General features: G+C 33.9%; 1 protein-coding gene across 3 annotated transcripts in view; it reads left to right on the top strand.

The window, feature by feature from the left end:
* The window catches only part of LOC587178 (anoctamin-4), a 46,701-nt gene extending 31,353 nt beyond the window's left edge, over positions 1–15,348 (top strand). For 2 of the 3 annotated variants that reach the window (XM_030980768.1, XM_030980767.1), the window contains 11 exons: positions 1,361–1,450; positions 2,338–2,490; positions 3,491–3,527; positions 3,893–4,002; positions 5,112–5,257; positions 5,593–5,773; positions 6,463–6,592; positions 7,421–7,554; positions 8,261–8,341; positions 8,707–8,960; positions 13,027–15,348. In XM_030980768.1, coding sequence (XP_030836628.1) covers positions 1,361–1,450; positions 2,338–2,490; positions 3,491–3,527; positions 3,893–4,002; positions 5,112–5,257; positions 5,593–5,773; positions 6,463–6,592; positions 7,421–7,554; positions 8,261–8,341; positions 8,707–8,960; positions 13,027–13,345 — 1,635 coding nt within the window. In that variant the 3' untranslated portion in view covers positions 13,346–15,348. The remainder of the gene's footprint in view (positions 1–1,360; positions 1,451–2,337; positions 2,491–3,490; positions 3,528–3,892; positions 4,003–5,111; positions 5,258–5,592; positions 5,774–6,462; positions 6,593–7,420; positions 7,555–8,260; positions 8,342–8,706; positions 8,961–13,026) is intronic. The other variant, XM_030980769.1, reaches the window with a different exon arrangement.
* Positions 15,349–17,140: the final 1,792 nt, after the last annotated feature.

Here is a 17,140-nt window from a genome sequence, read left to right as displayed (position 1 = left end):
GTTGAACTCTCTAAATTTTCACTATTTGATTGAAATTAAACCTTACCCGTTTTTATCATATTTAGAAATGGAAAAAAAAATGTAATAGGGTACACATTTTTCCTCCATTCAGTGTTAATGTCAGAATCTATTTATGTGTTATTTGAATAAATAGGAAGTATGTTCTTCGAAAAATGTGATAATGGCTTGTAAGCCTGGCTTAAAGGTAATACAAAGTTTTGGTATGGGGTCATGAATTTGGTTCAAATGAACATATTGGAAGCATACGCGATCTTACAATATTCAGTGATCGTTGTCGCGGTTGAAATCGAGTCTAAAGTGTTAATAATAAACTCTTTATTTTGTTTAGCTCCCTCTCAAGGTCAAGATATTAATTAAGCTATAAAACAATGTTTCTTGACTAAAATCGACCGATTAGCTATTCCCGTTTGGAAATTATATATCACAACTACATATTCTGAGATTTTTACGGTCGCAGCTACCATTGTACGGCCGGTAAATTTGTATATTCTATTTTTCTCGAAAGCAGAAGTGTTTTAGGGGATACATTTTCTAGTGCTTATAATACATCCACAGGGGCATCCAAATATATCAAAATTGTAAAGAATCAGTATCCACCCAATTTTCAAAATTTCCCAAAACTTACTTACGTATTACTTTTAACCGATTTATGGAGCAGCAGGTTTATGTTTCACTTTTAATTTTATTTAATTTTTGTCTTCTTTTGATTTATATCTTTTTAATTTTCTGTGCAAATTACCATAATTTTGTGACAAGAGAATGAATGACCTGAATCAAGGAATTGAAAATGATGAATTTATTTTGTATGGACCTAATTTTGTTTCTTCATTGATTTACACGTTATGATGGTGATTTTTTGAATGGGATGAAGAGGTTGACATTTCATGCTGGATAAAATCAATGGATTAACTCTACTCACTTGAATCTGGGGGGTGTTTCACAAAGATCCTAAGTCAAACTTAACTCTAAGTTGGACTTACATATTATGGAGAGCCATTTGTAGCCCTAAAATTGAATATATTTAAAAGCAAAAATTCAAGAATTATAGACTTTTCATAAATTCCACATCAAGAACATGAAATCTCCTTGATAATAGAAAATATGAATGATTTGAATCAATATTTTATACCTTTTAAAATAACTTTTACAAAATATTTTCAAAGATGCTAACAGCTTTCCATAATTGTTTAGTGCAACTTAAAGATAAGTTCAACTTATGATCTTTGTGAAACACCCCCCTGGACTAAAGTAAGTATGCTTTTATGAATACCAGCCTATATATTTATTTTAACCTTCTGTGCTTATCATTGTTGCTATGTTTTCTTGAATCGTATAACAGGATCCTGTATCTGACCTACCAGACTGGTACTATCCTTTCTACAAAAGCTTCTTGAAATTCATGACGTCTTTTGGCATCCTCATATTTATGGTAAGATCCAGGGTTCTTTACTTCTTGCAGGTACAATAAAAACAATTAATTAAAGTTAAGATGATTTTTCAGACAAAACAAACTGTTCTTAGCTGAATTTGGTGAAGTTTGTCACTAAAGTACTTGCATATAGGATTTGTTAAATTATGACTGCCAGATTTTAGGTCATGCCATTTCTCTGCTTCAAATTTGATATTGTACAGAACTCATGCTACTCCAGCATTTTTTTTAACACTATTCAGAATGATAAATGAGGAAAAAAAGAGAACTTTTGTACAATCTATTGCTATATAATCATTTCCATGATTGTGTATGGAACCCTTGGACAACATAACAAGGCAGAAAAAATTGTTTCAAGCTCTATTTTATCAAATTAAGGCTTGCATGGTTATTGGTATGATAATGATTGGGTTTTAGGTCAGGAGTAGTGCTGGGTCTGTGATTGAAGTTTAATATAATATTAGTGTCAGAAACCTACCACATAGCAATAGGCTATTTTCATAATGTAATCAAATTTAATGCATATGTCTTTGTGAAGTGCTTTGATACAAGTGATGTCATTTAACTGTTCCAAATAATTGTATTTCAATAGCCAGAATGCGAATTGCATACAGTATTTGTCGCTAGGTAGCAAAAACATTATGGCTTGGCCTACCTAAAAGCACATAATGTGCAGTTTGCATTCTTATATACTTTTGAAATACCATTATTCTGAACAGGTGAATGAAATAATTTGTATAGAGGCACTTCACAAAGATGTATCCATTAAATTTGCAACATTACTAAATTGGCCTATTGCCCCTGCAGCATGTTAAACAATTGCATCATTTATTAATCATTTGAATAATTCAATGCGGAATAAATTGATTTCTCTGTTGTTTTCGCAGGCGTTGCTGGTTATCATGAGCGTGATCAGCGTGATTATCTACAGACTTTTCACGGAGGCTCTTCTCTACGACTCGGACAGTCTTGTTCAACTCCTCGTCTCTGTCTTGATCTCTTCTCTTCTGAACTCAATTTCCATTCTCATCTTGGGAAAAGTAAGTTCCTTTTGACTTCCTTTACTTTACTTTAACTTTACTTTAACTTTACTTTAATCCAGCGATGCTATAGGATTATGCCTGTTCATCGATCATAGATGTCTTCTTCAGTGGTTATACATTATCCTTGTCTTTTCAAATTAAATAATTAAATAAGTGGGAAAGGACAAAAATGTGTGCCAACTTGCAAAATCAATTATCAGCTTATACAGGCTCAAAGACAAGATCATGGTTTTTAGACCAGTATTTGACTAGTATATTCTTAAAACAGTTTACAGAAGTTGCTGAGATAACATATTCAGGAATACTGTTCCACAAATGCACAACTCTCTTGCTAAAGAAATGCTTCCTCATATTAAACTGAGAGTACTATTTGTCTAGTTTCATTTTATGACCTCGAGACCTCCTCTGTGCCATATAAAACAAATTATGTTGTGTATCATATACTCCTGTTAAAACATCAATCATATCACCTCTCCTTCACCTATTAATTACATTTCTCATATTATTTGTTGTTGATGTTGTTTTCATTATACTCTATACCATTCAGCTAAAATGACACATTAAATTTGAGAATATCAAATTATCAAAACAAAATTCTTTTAACTGGAAGCCAGAACTTTTCTATTGATATTATTCATAATCATTACTTCACACAAGGTGTTGCAGTAGTTATCATTTTTCTGTTATGTTGTTGCTGTTCTATATTCACTAAAACATGAAGAAATAAAAGATCTGTAAAGCATAATCTGTAATTCATAGTGGCAGAGCTGTGTTTCTTGTTATCTTTATTAAGAAAGTGATTGTAGTAGAATACATAATTTGCCAATCAGCAATGCCCAATACCCTTTAAAAAAAATAATTTGCATAGGTATTTGCATGGGTATTTACTATATTTATTGCCGAACATTGTAATGCTGTAGATAAAAGTTGTATATTTTCTCAAATATAACCAAAGTGATGTAGGCAATGACAATATTTCTTCTTTCTCTTCTTTCAGATATATGAAAAAATAGCTCTCAAGCTGAATAGTTGGGGTAAGTAGAATATTCTTTATTTCATTCAAGATGTGGATTTAAAATGGGCCATTTCTCAATTATTCCATTTCACAAGAACTTTAGCATTATCTTATATGACTAAATCCAGTCTAGATTGGAATGAAAGTTAATATTTAAAGCCCCATTGCACTACTTGTAGCTACTTGTGCCCTCTATACAGCCAACAATGCCTAATCAATGCCTGTTGGTCCCCCATTACCCCTTTTTCTTATCTTAATTGAGAGCAGATTTGATGAGATAACCACCTGTCAGTGACCTTGCAGGGAGGTCTTATCCCCTCTGGCCAAACTAGTACAGACTGGCTTTAAAGATGTTGTTTTTCCCCTCTCTTTATGTCTTCACAGAGAACCACAGAACAAAGAGTACATACGAGAATGCTCTCATCGTGAAACTCTTTGCCTTCCAGTTTGTCAACAGCTACTCTTCCCTCTACTACATTGCTTTTTTCAGAGATGTAAGTTGTTGAAACTTATGTATACCACAATATATATATATCTTGTTCAAGGTATGTGACTAGTGAAAAGTTAGTGTTACAATCATGCACAAAAACTTTATTGCTGTAGCAGTTGTTATGAATTCATTTTGAAGGCATGACACTCTTGTGAATCTAAATCACAAAAGTCTGGCTTTTAATGTAACCATGTTGAAGCGTTGGAATTGTGATTTTCAAAACCCCCATCTTCCTTAGCTGTAATTTTAGTTGAAGTTAAAGACCATATAATAATAATAATAATAATAATAGGCATTTCTATAGCGCCATCTATCTAGATAATTCTATTCTGAGGCACATTTATTATTACCCCGACTTTAGCCTAGCAGCCGTTTATACAGCGCTCCAGCATTTCAAGGAATTAATTCCTGCCAGGTACCCATTTACATCACCTGGGTTGAGTGTGGCAAATGTAGATCAATGTCTTGCCAAAGGACATTAGTGCCGCGGCGGGACTCGAACCGTGGACCTTGCGATCGACAGTCCGGCGACGTATCCACTCGACCACGACAACTCTAAATTGAAAAATGAAATGGATGAATTATATTTCAACGGAAAGCTTATAAGCCATAGATTATAATAATATCAATTATATGCCATTGTAGTGTCTGTCAGAGGAGTATCAGCTCTCTGAAAACTCAAAAGCCAAAGCTTTGAAAAGCAGAAGTTTTCGACCTAAAAACTTGCAATCGACTTGATGACATCATCTTATGTGGAGTACGTATATTCACAATGACTTTGGATTAATTAAGCATGGCTTATTGCCTCAGATATATAGGTGAACCAATCGGGTCCACATGTTATGTCGTCACTGTAACGTCTGCAAATTTGACCCCTATTGACCCGTAATTTGGAGGGGTGCAGAAAATGAGGTTTTATTTGATTTTGTGCAATAATGAAAGGGTTAAATACTTTTTATTCCTCTATATTTGTATTCTACATTCATTTCATTTTCCATTTATATCAAGTTGTATTTTCATCGGATAGGGTCTTTAGGTCTTATCTGATATCTGTGTCCCCCAAAACATGATTTACGTAATCCTCATACCCCAAAACTTACTTATCCCTTTCAGCAATCTGGGTCTGATTCTTTCCTTGGCATCGATGGCTTAAGGGATTCCTGTACGGATAACAACTGTATGTCCATGCTGTCTCTGCAAGTCTTTGTCCTCATGTTGGTCAAACCGGTTCCAAAGTTCCTCAAGGATGTCATCCTCCCGTAAGTAAAGACAAAGAAGCAAGAATCAGAACCTATACATATATTTTTTACTTTGCCTCTTCAGAGGAGGCGAGATAGCTCAGTTGGTAGAGCAGTGGTCTCGTAATCCGACGACCCGGGTTCGAAACCAAGGCGATGCACTAGTGCCCTTTGGTAAGGCATTAATCCTCATTACTAGGTCTCTCAGAGAGGACCTAAAGCCGTCGGTCCTCTTGATATTGCATGATTATTTTGATACTGTACAGAGCGCCTTGAGCAGTCTTTTAGAATGGATATGTGTGCTTTATAAGTTGACATTATTATTATTATTATTATTATTTATCATTACCTTGCAGATACGTAATCAGGAAGGTCAGGAAGCGGACCTGCTGTCGGAAGAGCCAGGTCAAAGACCTTGACATGGAGAAGATGAGCCCTCACGCTCAGTACCTCATGAGAGAGAGGAACAAGCCCCCTGTAGGTGACCTTACGCTAGGGGAATACAACGAGAAGGTCATTCTCTATGGCTTCCTCATGGTAAGCGACATTTCTTCTGCATGTTGTGACTATGATTTATACAGTGAAACCTGTCTATAAAGACCACCCAAGGGAGACAAGAAAAGTGGTCTTTATAGGCAGGTGGTCTTTATGGACAGGTTCCTTTAGTACATGTTTCAATGAGAAATCATTTTCAAGAGAAACAAAAAATGTGGTCTGTGTAGACAGGCGGCCACTAAAACAGGTTTGAATGTATTATTCTTTTAGAAGTGATAATGTTTCACTGCACCCCATGCGATACAGCAAATAAGCTACTGACTGGGCAACCCTGTTTAAAGGAAAACTAAATAAATCAAGTAGATAATTAAAGGTGAATTTCAGCATGGTTAAATATTATAATGTTTTCAAGGATAGCAATGTCTTTACAATATATTTACTTTCAACTGTTGAGATCTGTTTGTGTGTGTTCTAAACATTAATCTGAAATCGGTTAGTTGTGCAACAATCCTGGACATCATAGAAGATACATAGTACACCAAACTCAATGATAATGATCAAAGTAATGTTAAGGTCCTTTAAAAAAAAAATGTAATGGCGGCTAAGTAGCACTAGGAATTAAATACAGATATGAAGTTCCTGGAGAGAATGTTACAATGACACATGTTTGTATTATTTTGCTTTATTTATAATATTATTTGATGATCGATGTTTCATTATTTGCAAAACAGATATTTTCTTCTGCGCTGCCCATTGCCCCACTCATTGCTATCACCGTCTTGCTACTGGACATCAGGATAGATGCAAAGAGGTTACTCTGGTTCAACAGAAGGCCTGTAGCTTTTATCGCATCTAACATAGGTAAGTCAATGACAAAAGAACTGGGGGGGGGGGGGTGTTTCACAAAGATCTTAAGTCGAACTTAACTCTAAGTTGGACTTAAACGTTATGGAAAGCAGTTTGTAGCCTTAAAATAAAATATATTCAAAAGTGAAAATTGAAGTATTCTAGACTTTTTATAAATCCCACATTAAGAGCATTTATAATAGAAAATATGAATGATTTGAATCATTATTTGATGCCTTTTAAAATAACTTTTACAAAATATTTTCATAGATGCTAATGGCTTTCCATAATTGTTAAGTCTAACTTAGAGATAAGTTTAACTTAGGATCTTTGTGAAACACCCCCCTGGTATATAGTATAGGAGTGGACGCTGGGACAATACTTTGTTGATACTTCAGCAATACAGGAACGTAATAATAATAATAATAATCTGGATTTATATAGCCCTTAATATGAAATTACATCTCTAAGCGCTTTACAAATATTATTACCCTGGTCATCGGACTCATTCGCGCACAATGTGCACCATTTCCACTCCCTCGGGAGTATTCCTACTGTATGGTCACCGTGAGGGCATATGGTAATTACTAACACAAATGCTTTCATCTTCCTACTGGGTCCCCATTTCTTTCTTAGGTATTGAGTGGAAAATGTAGAATAGTGCCTTGCCAAAGGACATTAGTGCCGTGTCGAGGATCGAACCCACAACCTTTGAATTCTAAGTCAAGTGCTTAAACCACTCGACTACAACACTTCTTTAGAACATAGAGCATTGTGGTCTACAGGAGTATGCAAAACATTTTAAGACGCTTCTACTCTATTTTTCTTTCTCTCTTTATTCAGGAATGTGGTTCTCGATCCTGGACTTCATCAACTTTGCTGGTGTGGTGTCCAATGCCTTCATCATCGCATTCACAGCTCAGTGGGGCAAGAAGTACAGCTCTGTGGAGAAGCTCTGGATTGTCATAGGCTTTGAGGTGATCATCTTTAACTTTTGGATTTGAGAAATAACACGTCTAGCCACTTTCAAGAGATCCCTTGAAAGATACTTCTCCCTTTAGTATTAAATATAATGTGATATGCTTATATTATGAGTCGTATGTATAATGTTCCTCTCCAAATTCTGTGATAGTGTAAGTGTTGCGGTACTTTTGTATTAGTGCCCCAATACTTATTATCATTTTTGTTGTTGTTGTTGTTATTGTTGTTATTATTTTTATTATTATTATCAACATGTTATTATAAAGCATATAGTGTTATGTGCATTTTAGCAGAGAATGATGAATGCGTGAACAATATATGTCCAGTTTAACAAATGATTTCACTGCTAATAGACCACAACTATGCAACTTATTTGAATCCAGACACCATTCATTTTTCTGTAATTTTAATTAAAAAACTTATTGGATATAAATTATACTTCATGTAGGCCTTCCAGGTCCTTGTTGAAAACAGTTTTATAACTGACAGTGCCATCCTGTATAAATGAAACTACAAATAAATAAATTGTATTATTTGTTTCCTGATACATATTTATTTTAGCAATGAAAACTACAACTTTAGAAAATAATGGGATCCAGCTCTTCTGTCAGGCCCTAAACAACATAGGCAATGTATTGTATAAAATTGTTGAATACTTTATACCAATAATGATATTATCCTCCCCTCTCTCTTTCTTCGCAGCACATTGTATTTGCAGTGAAGTTCATGATCATGTACATCATTCCAGATGTACCGTCAGATATAGCACTCGCTATGAGGAGGGTGAGTTTTGAGGTTTTTTTTACTTAATTGGGCAGTTCCCTGCACCACGTACCACAAACCACTTTTATTATCCATTAAAGTCATCAAAAAATGAAAAATACAGTCTGACTTTCTTTAGGGACCACCTGTATATAAAGACCAACTGTCTATAAAAGACAGCATTTTTAATTTCCCTTAAATATGATTTCTCTTTGCTCGATTCATGGATATTAAACTATAGGGAAATGATTTTCCCACTCCTTATGATCTATTTTGTCTTCAATCATCATTGTAAATATATCCTATTTACCTAAATCATGCAAATATTGTTCTCTAGATGCTACATCTTCTTTCTCTTTGTCTTCCCCTCCATCTCGTTTCTCCAGGAGAAGTACCAGGTGGCCAAGATCTTGGAGGATGCCGAGAACCAGCCGCCCATGAAAAGTAAGGACTTTATGAGTCGCGTGATTCCTAGCGGGTCCGACTACAAGGGCCTCAATTACTATACCTCAGAGATGGATCGGATATCCAGCAGCAGCCAGTCCCTTGAACACAGTTTCAACGCGGGCTCCCCCGTCAATTACGCGGCCTCGGCTGCCGATGCCGACGACATGTACGAGAGAGAGGCTGATAGAACAGAGTATGCCGAAACCAAAACGTTTTTTGTTGGTGGTTGGATATTTAAAGAGAAAAAACATAGTTTTTTGGCATGCTATTATTTATTACATTTTGCTTTGTGCTTTGTAGCATCTTTACCACGCTCTGTTCTTGAAGTTTTATTCATCGCTTATATACTCTGCTGTGTGGGTTAAACTTACCTCGACACTTGTAACCGGATAATAACACTTGTATATATACTGCAAAACCAGGAGAATTTTTATCCAAAAAACTTGCATATTTCATAAGTGGGTCAGCTTTGTGAAGTTTCATGCCAAGATATAGTTTTTGTTGATGTACTTCTGTTAGAGAGGTTTAGAGACTAGATTACATGCATATGCCTATCTCATTGTGCAACAATTAAATTTTTTTTTTTTTCAAAGGGTAAATCCTGTAATTTTTTGAGAATTTGCCAAAATTTCTTGCCTTCAAAATGCCCCCTGTTAACGCTAATGATCAATTTTGGGTTATACCGGTTTTACAGTATATATCTGTGTATGAATAATACATTAACAACTTCATTAATATTAGTAGGCCAAGGTAAGTTTCACCCACACAGCACAGCATTTATACATATCTTCATTCCGAGATTAGTTATGGGATATCTCTCGGATTTTGCATGGCTTGCCATTTCATTTGCATGTGTAATATTGAATTTTTAAAAAATATTTGCTCCTGTTAATAGTTTGCTTTCAACTACCCTAATATTCTTTTCTTGTGAAATATAATCATCATATTCAGCATTCTTAGTCACCCTTTTCTTTCTAATATCCATTCATCTAACATTAACTTCGACTTTTAATTAATTTTGCATATAACCTACACGTCTCTGAATTTTCATTTCAGTACATATTTTTCTAATATACATACCTGTAGGAAAGAGATGTTTAAAGGGATCCCGTAACTTTGTCTTAGATCCTTAATCTAGCTCATGTTGCAATGATAATTATAAACCTTTAGGTCAGTCAGGAACCCCATGACTTTTACAAGCCGATCGCCTGTCCGATTATCAAGATATTTATGATTGAAAATCGAAATCAAATTTTGCGTTTGCCAAACGGTTTTCATAACACTACAGTCTGTTGGGGAAAACGAGTATGGTAAAACCGGTCACTCAAAGGTTTTTACTTTTTTGAGGCACTTCTTGATCATTTTTGATGCACAATTTTGTTAGGGCTTCAGTATAACACCATATCACAGTCGCTGATAATACGTAGGGCTGTGCATCTCAGATTTAACATTGTTAAACGATCCCTTTAATACTTCAGAATTGTGTTCTAATATGCCAAATTTCTCATTATGATGTCATCAATAACATTTCAACATCTTACTCATCATCCATGTTGTTTATTCCTGAAAGCTGCTATCTCATTTAAGAAGTAGATATTTGATGTGCATGGCCTCAAGACTTTTGTGTTAAAGTTATCCACTATTTTTTTCTTTTCAAATATTTAGAAAATTGTCACGCACTGACATGTGCAAAACGTGTATTAAAAGTTCCATTTATTTCAAACATTGATTTATGAAAAGGATGATTAATAAATGCCTCATATTTGTGTGTAGTTATTACAAATATTTTCTCTTTAATTAATTCAGGCAAACATTTTGGGGGATCCCTCTGTCGCCTCCCTTTAGTGTTCCCCCTCCCCCATTATAATGTTTTCTGATATCAAGTCCAAATATGAAAATCAAATGATAATATCCATCTTGAACTATGAATTTTGATCGAAGAATTCTTATCCCACCTCTGTGCTTCACAGCTACAGAGAAAATTCAATGTCAAATTATTTTGTGTTATATGCTCACCTTAATCTTGCATAATCTCAGTAATTTTTCATAAGCTATGGCAATCCCGTTACCTTTTCTAGCAGTCTGCATTTATTGATGCATTTCTCTTGATTTTTGTTCGGCGAACAACTACTCATCTTTGCAATCTGCATTTAGTAACAATACCCTGTCACAATTTTACATTGGCAAATGAGAATTCTAACTTGCAACCTTTAAAGGGGAGAATCCATTCTGCTATCAAGTTGGTTTAATTAGAAGCAAGAGGGTAAAAGTTTGAGCAAAAACTGATTAAAAGTAAGCAAGTTATGAACTTTTGAAGGTACAATCAATCGTACTCAAATTGGCAACTTTGTCATGTCTCTTGTGAGCTCCCCTCCCGTTTGCCCTAGCTGTACTAAAACAACTTTAAAAATCTAAATTTTCTCTTTAAAAAAGTCCAATTAAACATTCACCCGAAATATAATTATTGCAAGTATGTTTCTATACATCCCCTGTATGAAACAAATTATTCCCTCATCAATAATTAAGAAAATGAAAGTTTATGGAATTTTTGGTACAGGGCAAATTAGAGAGGAGGTCACATGATACGTCACAGTGTTGCCAATTTGTGTTTCACTGACGACAACTTCAAAAATTCATAACTCTCTTTTTTTCAATCGGATATTGCTCAAACTTTCACTAATTTGTTTCTCTCATTTTTCTGCCTTTATTCAAATCAACTTAATATCAGGGTGGACAACCCCTTTAAATTTGATAATTTCTTGTATTTTTGTATCTGCTTTATCTCTGCTTCAGCTTTAAGTGGTCTCTAACCAGTGGAGGCTCCATCTTCTAAACCCACCTTATAACAGCGTATGTGATGGGGGCCAGCTGTGTGAGATAATTATCATCATAGCATGCCTGCCAATCTTTCCGAATAATCCGGAATATTCTGGTTTTCTGGATTCATAGGACCTAAAAATTCAGAATATTCAGATTTTTTTGGTTGTTGTGCTTATAGCCAAATTAAGCTTGTTTTATCATGTGCCGCGATTTGAGAGTTCACGTATTGCGTGCGTTGAATGGCTGCATGATCGAGCAGCAAATTTGTATTCGCTTTTTGGTACAGCTTCACTGCGTATTGCCACTTACAGCCTATGTAATGGGGGCCGGCTGTGTGAGATAATTATCATCATAGGCCTGTTAAATGCATTGTCATATCGTGCTCGGAAATTGTATATCGTGCTCAATGAACGTCATAGTAAGCTCAAAAGCAGGGAAGCTTCATGAAGAAAAAAAAAACAGCAAAGAAAAAAACATTTTGGTCAGCCTATAACCAGCTCCCAAGAGAGAGATTCTAAACTTTTTGAACTAATCACTTGTTATTATGCGAACAACAATAATTCTTACAATGATCTGTTTGCACATCTGTTTAGCAACTACTGATGGGAAGCTCCTCGTGAGGATCTATATATTATATACGCTGCAAGATGCAGCAACGGCATTTTGTTACTCTTTTCTCTTTTATATTAACATTGATTACAAACAATTAACAATTGATGCTGCTTATAAGTATCAGCAATTAACAATTGATGCACAAGTTTCTCTAATTTGCTCTTTTGTAACTGCACTCTTAACAAACATTCCTTGTAAAGAAACCTACAAATTTCTTTACCATTTAAAGACAGTATTTTATATTGTTTAAGGAACAACAGTAAACGTTAAACATCACAATGAAACATGTACCTCATTCGTGAATATACCATGCTGTTTTTTGCTTGTTTTACATTGTATTTTCCTGGTAAGATTTTAATTCATTTCTCTGTGATGCATTAAAAAAGCAGATTATCTCATGTCCTGAATTATTCAACTACAAAACCAGTGTCGGTATTTCGAAAAGCATTTGCTGCTATGATTGAGGAGATTTTCATTCTCGTAACATATCTAAATTTCAGCTTTTCAATTGTGTTGTGAAATTGCATATTTGAACTAGCTGGTTAGTCATTAACCATTGACCTTTTATAATTTAGATTTGGCATGACAACTAAATGTCTCTCCCTAAAATACAAATTTGGTTAGTTTTCATAATACCACTCCTGGTTATAATTCTGAAATAGTTGCAACGTATTCTTAAATTTGCTGTAGTAATGAAATGTCCCTTCAAAAATTGCAACAAGTTATAGGCAAATATTCTTTCCAGGAAAAGAAATAGAGAGTGAGAGGGAACATTTTTTTTGTATCCTTCATCCCATGAATAACTTTTATTTCTATCATCTTCACAGGTTAACTTACGATGAGAATGGAGACTCATACTTGGCCAGCCCTCGCTTACTTCCCCCAGAGGAACCCGTCAAGAAACGCAAGAAGAAGAAGAAGGCGAAGACCCCCCGTTCCCCGCCGGTTGACCCCGACCTACCCCCTCTCCAGACTGCAGGGGTGTACTCCGTCATGAATCCTAACATGAATCCCAACCTCGCTTACCCTCCTAACTACGGTTTCCACCCCTCCTACCCGCCAGATAACAGCTTCAATGATACCTCCCAGGAGGTACCGGTCACGTACCCGTTGCCTGTCAATAATACATTCACAGGACCCTTCTAGCCCCCTCACCAAGACTCACAACTTCTTCTTCTTTGCAATGAAATTTTTACAACCATCTCATTTTAGTTTTACTTGCTGAAAAAGGAATTATTCATCCTTTTGAAATACGTGTTGATAGTATTTCAAATTGTAGAGTTTTCTTCCCAGTTAGAGAGATGTTCTCGGTTTGTACCTGTAAGCACAAACATGAAAAAGATTTAATTAATTTTTTTTTTCCTATGTGATTATTGTCCTGAAATATATATTTTGAAGTGTCAAACGATTTTGTGATAATTTACAATGCTGTAATTAACCTGTAGTTTTGTTGATAATTTAAAATGGATAATTCCATGTAAATGCATATTCTGCTACTTCCAAGAGAAATGAAGTAAATCATATTTGAGAGATGCCTGGTAGATTAAAATGAATGCTTAGTATAATGCATTATCATGAAGTATATTCTTGTATCTTGAATAATTGCTAATGATATACAGACTATTGCTCAGTGCATTTCTTAAATTCACCTTTCAAAGCCACCCCAGTATAGAGGAGATATTAGGGGATGGCACAGTATGCAATTTCAAAACCATGCAGTAAATCATGAAACACTTTTTATACATTTGCCTCTCTCTACCCAGGTGTCTACAAGGGGGACAGAAAAAGGAACCTTCATATGTGCTGTTATCGGACATTTTCCAAACCTAAATATATGTCACTAATTACTTTTTTCAGTGGTGTAGTTTTCACCTACTGATTTGATGAGGCTTCGTGAAATTTTATCACTTTAATTTTATAGAATTAAAGTTTATCTTGCTGTTTTTGATGGGTTGATATGTTCAATGGTTGATGTTTTTGTAACTTGTGATGTAAGCAAAACAAACGCATGCTTGAAAGGTATAAGCACCCAGGTACCTTCATGCCTCGGCAAAGGGCACTATTATCGTGCACCAACTTGGATTTGAACCCGCAATCTTTTGTTCCAATACCACTACCCCATGCATTGTCTAACTAGTAGCATCCTAAAGTATTTCGTAAACTCTTGCAGGCCACATTATCTTGTAGCATCTTGCAATATTTTTTATACTCCTGCAGACCACAATTAATTACCTTGTCTTATCAGAGATTTTGATTTAATTTGTGGCGTTTTGATTTCTATTATGTATTTGTGACATTCCTATTACTATTATGTGAATAGTGTAAGTTATGTATTCATTAGCCTTTTACCTTGGATTATAATTCATTAGTACAATAAGTGTTATCCTTTTCTTATATGTCATGTTAATATTGAATTGTACATAGATTTCTGTTATACTGTATAAATATTTATTTCCAATTTGTTTGTGTATATATTGCATTGTATGTATATATTGTTTCCTTTTAAAATGTTTTTTCAGGTACATAAATGTATCTTATTTCTTAATATAGTTTTACCTAGACCTGTACAAATATGGTTAAAAGACAAAAAAACAAAACAATTGATCTTTTTGCTGTATAATCCTATTGGCATTATATCAATGGAAGTACAAAATGACATTTATCAAACAAATTTTTATATATACAACTTTTTATAACCAACTTTGTATTCAGAACAACTGCACTCAGGTGACTTGGTTACAGAATTCCAATTCATTTTCTTGTTTAGAAGTCTTCAATTGGTCACAAGGTATTTACCGGTATGTCTTTTTTTGTAGGGGGTGGGGGCATAATTAGGACAGCATTGACTCTATCATGTTAAGATATTTCTGTTGTGAATGTATGATGTTACTGGGTGTATGTAGTTTAAATGTACAAGCAAATGGGTACTTTTTAAATCTTAAGTATGAAAATCAATACTACTACAGGTAACCATAAAAAATAACACAAAGGAACAAATGATGAAAAAAGAGGTTTTTATGTATATGTATATTTTATTGTGTATTTTCATACTTGTGTGGAAAAGTTGAGCTTGGGCAATCATTGTGTACAAAGGTTTTATCATCTATTCTTTGAATTAAACATATTGCTGGATTTGACACATTAAGGTAGTCAATTATTTATATTTTCAAATCATTTTGTTGATTAAAATTATCCATAAGCAAATGTATTTTTAATTAAATTAAATATTTTAGTTCTTTTTAAAATGAAAGTTGCAGATACTAGATATTAACTATGTTTGAAGAAATGAAACACTTAAAAAGTAAATGATTTTTTTTCCTTTTTATTATATTCAGCATTTAAATACCTATAAATATACTCAAAAACTGTCAGGAATGAATTATTGTGTGTGAAGGAAAAAGTACTGCAAAGCCCATGTTTTAAACAAAAATTTGATACATAAAATATGTTTTTAATACTCTGTTTTTTAAAATCAAAGAAATATCACGTGTGTGAAACATACTTAGTGAAAGAAAAATGTAATGTATGATTTTGTAAGGGTTCAATTTGACCTACATTTTTTTTTACAATTCACAAATTGATGTGTTGTGATATAATGATTACACATTCCTTGTTTGCTGTTGCCAAATTACACTTTGATTGTACTGTCATAGATAATTTCTAGATATATCATAATGCATGCCTATGTATATATAGAGGGATTTTTATGGTGACTCTATTTGCATGAAGCAGCTGTATGATATTGTATTCTACTTTAAATGACTTTTTTAATAATCAACGTTTATATATTTGGATTGATTGAGAGGTTATTCCCTCTTTTGTGTGCAATTTATGAATCGCCTTGAATCATTTTCGATGTATATGTATATAAATGATATATTTCTTGTATCTTTGTTTAAGAATATCTCATTTTATCAAGTTCAATTAACTTAATAATGCTAAAAAATGAAATAATTGTGTATTCAGGTGAAAGGAAAACAGATACATGGCCGGAGGATGTACATTTCTGGAAAAGTGCATATATACCTTTTTTTTTTCAGACAACCCTTTTTAACAACCTTTTTTTTAAACAATCTTTTTTGGACCACCTTTACAGCACATTTCAGTAAGAACTTTGTCTAAGTTCTCACTTGATGTGCCATAAGTTATTTTTTTTATTATTGTATGATTTATTTATTTTTCATTAAAAAAGAAAAAAAATTGACAAATCGTCACCTTTCTGCCAGGCATGCACACATCAAAATGTCTGCCCTCAAAAGAATCCTCCCAGAATCATGAGGAGACATGAAATTATCCAATACTGAACTCTCAAATCTATTCTCACATTCATGAATTGTAGCTGTGATAACATGCATTTTTTAATATTTTTAAATTGATTATTATGGTAATATGAATCCATGTTCTGGAGCCATTTGCTTTTGGAAAATGTTGAAAATGCAAGAAAAATTGTTAAGCATATGTCTCAGGTTTTTTCTCCCCAGAAAAATGTTTATTCACAACAAACCAAAAATATGATATCATGTATTGGGTAATACTTGTATGTATTTGAATTTTAGACTAATGGATCTAATCTAGGCCCTGTCTTAAAAAGAGTTGCGAGTAATCAAAATCGCAAGTCTGCAGTATATCCTTTTACAGTTGCTATATCTATCTCTACATATTTGAGATTGATATCAGTCGCAAATAAGTTGGGATTAATTGCAGCTGTTTATATTAAAGACGGGGGCCTTGATATGCTTAAATTGAAATTTTTCAAGATCATTACAAAGGGGTGCTTTGATATGTCTATTTTTGAATTCCATGATTAACCTATGATTATATTTTGCATTGATATACAAAGATGATCTGTGTAATTCCTAGAAATATAAAGCCTTGATTATGAACTTCATTGTTTAAAAAAAGCAGGTCAGTGATTAGATATTTAATTGTGCAAATATTATT

This window comes from Strongylocentrotus purpuratus, unplaced genomic scaffold (genome assembly GCF_000002235.5).
Source record: "Strongylocentrotus purpuratus isolate Spur 01 unplaced genomic scaffold, Spur_5.0 spur5_scaffold_11, whole genome shotgun sequence".
In the NCBI taxonomy this organism is placed as follows: domain Eukaryota; kingdom Metazoa; phylum Echinodermata; class Echinoidea; order Camarodonta; family Strongylocentrotidae; genus Strongylocentrotus; species Strongylocentrotus purpuratus.
This window is presented reverse-complemented; position numbering and strand designations above follow the sequence as displayed.